Source organism: Protomyctophum parallelum (genome assembly GCF_964188405.1).
Source record: "Protomyctophum parallelum genome assembly, chromosome: 7".
In the NCBI taxonomy this organism is placed as follows: Eukaryota; Metazoa; Chordata; class Actinopteri; order Myctophiformes; family Myctophidae; genus Protomyctophum; species Protomyctophum parallelum.
In genome coordinates, this window is record NC_139705.1 from 39,188,543 (window position 1) to 39,194,542 (window position 6,000).

Consider the following 6,000-nt stretch of genomic DNA (forward strand, 5'->3'; position numbering starts at 1 on the left):
CCATTGACATGGACAGAGTTTAATGTTTGTTTTGTCCATGTTTGTTTTGTCTTAATTACGTCATAAAAGATGTAGGCCATAGCGCCCCTCACTTCACACGGGTGTGATTTCTTTCCACCGAGTTGCAGCGTGATCTGAGTTAGTTGACCCTACAACTACAACAACATAGCAGATGATTGACGCGTGACGTCTCAATAAAGAAAGAAACCACCCGATAGGCTATAGGCCTACCTAGATTATTATTAGATAAAAAGACAAATCAGGTTTTACGAGTTGTGATAGTCGACACAAATTCTAAGTAACCGTCGAAGAGAGGACGTCGCACTACCCTGTCTCGGCTGTCTTTGTTGCAGCTGCAAAATAGGCTATATCTGCGCAGAACTGCAGATTGTGCAATGTTCATTCTTCAGTCTGCAGAATAGGGTCAAAGACAGCTTCAGGCTGTTGGGGGAAGATCGACCCTTTCATCCGCGCAACTGCATGTGTGTCGAAAAGAGAGTGATGCTGCAGGCTGCAGCTGCATCGAGGAGGAGACAACAACCACCCACTCCCTTCCGACTGCGGACGATTTGAATTCACGATCAAGCAAGGGTAAAAGGAACAAGGCGATATCAGGCGTGGCGAGAGATTCTCGCTGGGACACAGTTATTGAAGAAGCATATTTGACAGCCGAAGGGGAAATAAACAAAGATTAATCGCGTGAGTTTGTGTGTGCTACTGCTGCAACGGTCTCTCTAACGTTACCTCTCATCATTGTGGAGGTTGTAGGGAGGTCATGTTGGGACGGGGACTTTGGGTGTGTATGCCCCGATTTGGAAAGAGGGGGAGCAGGTTTGGGATTTTGCCTCTTGTCATTGCTGCGATAGTGGTTGCTTGCTTGTTAGCGCTGCTGTTTGTGGACTCAATTGAATTATGGGTCACTGCTATGAACATGAACACAATGGTGGAGCCACATGCGGGTATTATTCCTCCCCAGAACGTCCCTCCAACCAGATCCGAGGAGTTCTTGCTCATGCCCAGTCCTCTGGTTTGTCAGCGTGCCAAGCCCTATCTCATCATTATGGTTACGTCAGCCCCTGCCAATCAGAGAGCCCGCCAGGCTATCCGGGACAGTTGGGGCGGGGAGATTGAGGTGAGGGGTCTCCGGGTCATGACTCTGTTCATGGTTGGGGTGACGAACGACCCTGGCCTAGCCAAGCTACTGATCGAGGAGGCCCGGGAGCGAGGAGACCTGATCCAGGGGCGTTTTCTGGACAGCTATAACAACCTCACCCTGAAGACTCTATGCATGCTGGGCTGGGCCCGTCGGTTCTGCCCCCAGGCCCACTTCATGGTTAAAGTGGATGATGACGTCCTGTTTAACCCCAGCGCCCTCCTGCACTTCCTGAACAGGAGCCGTAACCCCTACGAACAAGGAGACCTGTACCTCGGCCGGGTGCACCTTAACGTGGCCCCGGATCGAGACCAGGACAGCAAGCACTACCTCCCTTCTGGAGCGTACCCTGCCAATGTCTTCCCAGATTACTGCAGTGGCACAGCCTATGTCCTCTCTCGCTCTGCCTTGCTCAAAATTTCCCTGGCGGCCGCTACCTCCCCTCTGTCAACACCTCTGCCCCCCGAGGATGTGTTTGTTGGGCTATGTGCCCGTGCAGCTGGAGTGCTGCCTACACATTGCCCGCTGTTCTCCGGAGGACCAGCTGTGCCCTATGGGCGTTGCTGTTACCAGGCCATGGTCTCCATCCACCACATCGCACCCCGGGAAATGCTGCGGTACTGGGCAGATACCCATTCTTCACCCCCTTGCTCTTGGCTGGGAATGCATGCGTCTCTGGGTGTTTGCAAATTCAGGTCCATGCTTGGGACAGCTCTGGGCCTGGAGCAGGGCTTGTAAAGATGTCCTGCCCAGCTTAATGTACACTTGTTAGGGGCTGTGCCTTGCTTTAATACTGTGAATAGCACAAGCGCTCTGGCTGTGAAGACGCACTGTGCACACTGAGAAAATGTAATTTTATTTTTATAGCTCTTTTTGTTTTTAAATTCTTGAATGTCTCTCTGTTTGTTTTTTACAGGCTTTTTGTTGGTGCCAAAAGGGAAATGTGTTGGTGAATGACTTAGTAGGGAGCATACCACATTATCACACGTACACAGACACATTACTGTAGATGAGAAACAAACAGGCAAATGTTCATATTTGCATGCCCCAACTTGACAGTGAAGAGATAGAACTGCTTGTTATGTGTGACCAATGCTCTGCTTTTTGAGTGGTGCAACCACTCCAAGGAACAGCAATGTCCGTGTTCACCTATGTGTTCACCTGTGGTCACCTATGTGGCCATGAGCACCAGTATATGACTATGAGTACCAGTAGGGGCGCTGTTGTGCCAGAAACAGAGAGATAGTATTAGTGCTGCACCGTTGCCTGCTAATGAGAGAGAGAGGAGAGGGGGGGGGGGGGAGAGGGGAGTTGCACCACTCAGTTCACACGGTGTGATTTTTAGGTTAACAAGCAGCATGAAAGCTAGATGCATCTGCCCATATACTGTACAATGTACATCCTAACACATTTTGGGACTAGATCAAACCTGTTTCCCCTGTACAGTTAGTCAGAATAAGTAATTACAGTGAATGCATGTAACACACCAAATATAACAGAACCCATTAAAACTACACTGACGAGAAAATAAACCACCCTCAAGTTCAATAGTAATCTGCTTAAACTATATCATTTTGTAATCTAAACCTCTTATTAATATTTAATAATTTGCAAATATTTTGTTAGGCTACATTTGCAAATTATACAGAAGGTACTGTGTATAACTTATGTATGAAAGGATTTCTGGTAATAGGCTGTAATTCAAGAGAGATGATAACATGCCACATGTGAGACTATGACATTTATTTAGCTAGTGTGGATGTATGGTATATTAGATAGATCAAACACGATTACACGTTGCATTAAAATGTGATCTGTATCTGTATAAGCATTTTCAACCAAAAATAGCTCAACGCATTGTAATTGTTATGCGACAGGTTGTGTACCTGTCCGATATTGTAGACTGGTGGGAACACATGCATCTCAGTTACTACCTCCTTTACCTCGGAGAGTACTGAGCGATGCAACCATTATCATAGAAGCTTGAAGCTCGTCAAATTGACGACATCAGGGAACTCCATATATGGGAAAAGAGTTCTAGTACTGTAGTTCTCGCCCTTTTCAGGCCGTGACCCCCAAAATAATCACATTTGAACTGGGGATCCCCACCCTAACAAGCACCTAATTGGAAATTGGAATGTAGGAGTTGAGCCATTACATTTTGTTTGACTCAGTTCAACAGATAAATATTGTGAAAATAGCTGATGTACAAGCTCACAATGCCTCGCAACACAAAGTGAGGTGAGCTTGTAGATCTGCCATTTTCAAAATATTTGTCTTTTTCTTATATTATTTGACAATTTGGCCAATGTTTGACCAGTTTTTATAGTGGAGTTTGTTGATTACCTTTGATACCCATAATAGTACTTGGAGAGGTACTATAGTACTTCAAGAGTTTCATTGCATACCAATTAGTTTTCTGTTTCCAATCTTCTTGCCAGTAGGCTGACAAATGATAAAATGCTCCCTGCTGTTTCTTACTATTTTAGAATCTATAATTCGTAGAGCTTCCTTCAATGAATCCAAGACAATGCTATACATTCTTAATAAGTTATAATAAATATTGCTCTTGTGTAAAATTGTTATCCACTCAGGGGGTTAATGCACGTGAATAGGATGATTTGGGCATTGGAGAGAACAAACAGCCTGCCTTCTATACAGACCACATGTTAATGCAATGTGTAAATGGGGTCAACACTGTATGCCATGATGCTCTCTTCTGGAAATATATTTCCCCCCCAGGGTTGGAACAAACCCAGATATGACACCATGGAACAGATATGAAGGATCACACAAAGCAATAGTATTAAACCTGCTTCATTAACTAATGTAACCATATGTGTTGTGGGTGATGGCTGATTTAAGAAAGCTTAAATCAGCGATCACCCACACCACATGATATAATGTGAATGTTGGCCTAACACAGGTACTTTCTGAGTCCGAGTACAGGACTCAGGCTGGGAGATGATACTGAATGTGTGCAAATACACTCAGGAAATGTAAATGTGAACGGAATATTGTCATTAATAAACCACTACATTTTCTTCAATGCTTTCCTGTCTTCAATAGACAATTTGGATATTCATGCCTGCTTGCTTCATAAACTCCTCACAAAAAGAAACAGAAACGAGGTACAGCTTGTAAGGACTAGGCATTTGTGAAATGAGCAACACAGATAAATATGTAGGTAGAACCCCCCACCATATATAATAATAATAATAATGTTAGTGTTAGTAAAAAAGCAGGTAAAGGTTAAAGTTTGAGGCAAACTAACACCAGTCACTCTGCCGTTCACTGTAGTGGAAGAGGTGCGCCTGGTGAGGGTTTAAACCCCGCAGCTACGTCGAGTCCGCCTACAGGAAATACGTAGGCTGCGACCATGAGACCCGCTACGGAATCGGTCTATACCATGGTCTATACCTATAGGCGACTGTTGACTTTTTAAGAATCTCTAGGTGGATGGTGAGTTTGTTTTTTCTCCAAGCTTGCTCAGCTCTACGACATTCTTGCTTCAGTGAGCGTGAATGCTCATTTATCCAGGGTGTTACTCTGGTGTTATGTTTCTTTTTTGTTTTCAAAGGAGCCACTACATCAAGAGCTGACTCTAGTTTAAGATTAAAAATTTGAACCATATCATTCACTGGGGGAGTATCGGGCAGGGGGGGGCCCAGGTGACGAGAGAACTCGTCGGCTGCAGAAGAGCTAAAAAAAACGCTTTTTTATGGTATTCAGTGATGTTTTTCTCTAGATCATAGTACTTGGAGCTGAGTACTATTTTGACGACATCAGGGATTTTATGGGAAAAAGGCTCCCGTACTGAAGTGCAGTGGTTCTCGCCCCTTTTCAGGCCGTGACCCCCAACTGGGGACCCCCACCCTAACAAGCACTTAATTGGAATGTAGGAGTTGAGCCATTACATTTTGTTTGACTCAGTTCCACGGATAAATATTGTGAAAATAGCTGATCTACAAGCTCACAATGCCTCACAACATAAAGCGCTGTGAGCTTGTAGATCGGCTATTTTCAAAATATTTGTCTCTTATAATATTTGACAATTCACCCTTTGTCAAGTCCCGCCGGTGGTTGTGCCCCTCTTCGCACCCATTGGTTGCTGTTTTGTGGTTGGACAAAAATCTTTCTCTCCATCCACTACCATTGAAATAATATGTTTTCCAGTTGCTTCGTATTGATATTCTGCGCATTCAATTCTTATTTTAAACTTGGTGTCAGTAAAATGGAACATCACACACAGGTGCACCATGGTGACTTGGCATATCATGTTGACAAATGGTTTGGCCAATGTTTGACCTTTGATACCTTACCTATTGGTATCAAAGGTAATCAACAAACTGCTATCAATCTTCTAGCCAGTAGGCTGACAAATGATAAAATGCTCCATGCTGTTTCTTACTATGTTAGAATCTATAATTTGTAGAGCTTCCTTCAATGGATCCAAGTCAATGCTACATTCTTAATAAGTTATAATAAATATTGCTCTTGTGTAAAATTGTTATCCACTCAGGGGGAAGTAAGAGAAAGGTTCTTGAATGATCATGTCCTGACCTGGGGCAGGGGAAGTCAACAAATGGAGCGTCACTTTATAACCCCAATTAAAGCAACAAAGCTCAAAGTCCTTCACTAAGAAAAAATAATTCATAGTTGCTGCCCTAGTTGTTGCATTATAAAGTGACGCCCTATTTGTCAACTGAGACAGATTATCTATGGTGTACCTGCGTTATTGTAAGGATCTCATAAAGGAATTGATTCCAGACTGGCTTAGAGAATTAGGATATCATACGATGGATTATTTTATTCAATTCAAAAAAGCTCTGAACCATGCACAATTT

General features: G+C 43.8%; 1 protein-coding gene across 1 annotated transcript; it reads left to right on the forward strand.

The window, feature by feature from the left end:
- Nucleotides 1-316: 316 nt before the first annotated feature.
- b3galt4 (UDP-Gal:betaGlcNAc beta 1,3-galactosyltransferase, polypeptide 4) lies at nt 317-2,354 on the forward strand. Its single transcript, XM_083768950.1, has one exon. It carries the CDS (start codon nt 776-778, stop codon nt 1,889-1,891), a length of 1,116 nt encoding a protein of 371 aa, XP_083625076.1. The 5' UTR covers nt 317-775; the 3' UTR covers nt 1,892-2,354.
- The last annotated feature ends 3,646 nt before the right edge of the window (nt 2,355-6,000 follow it).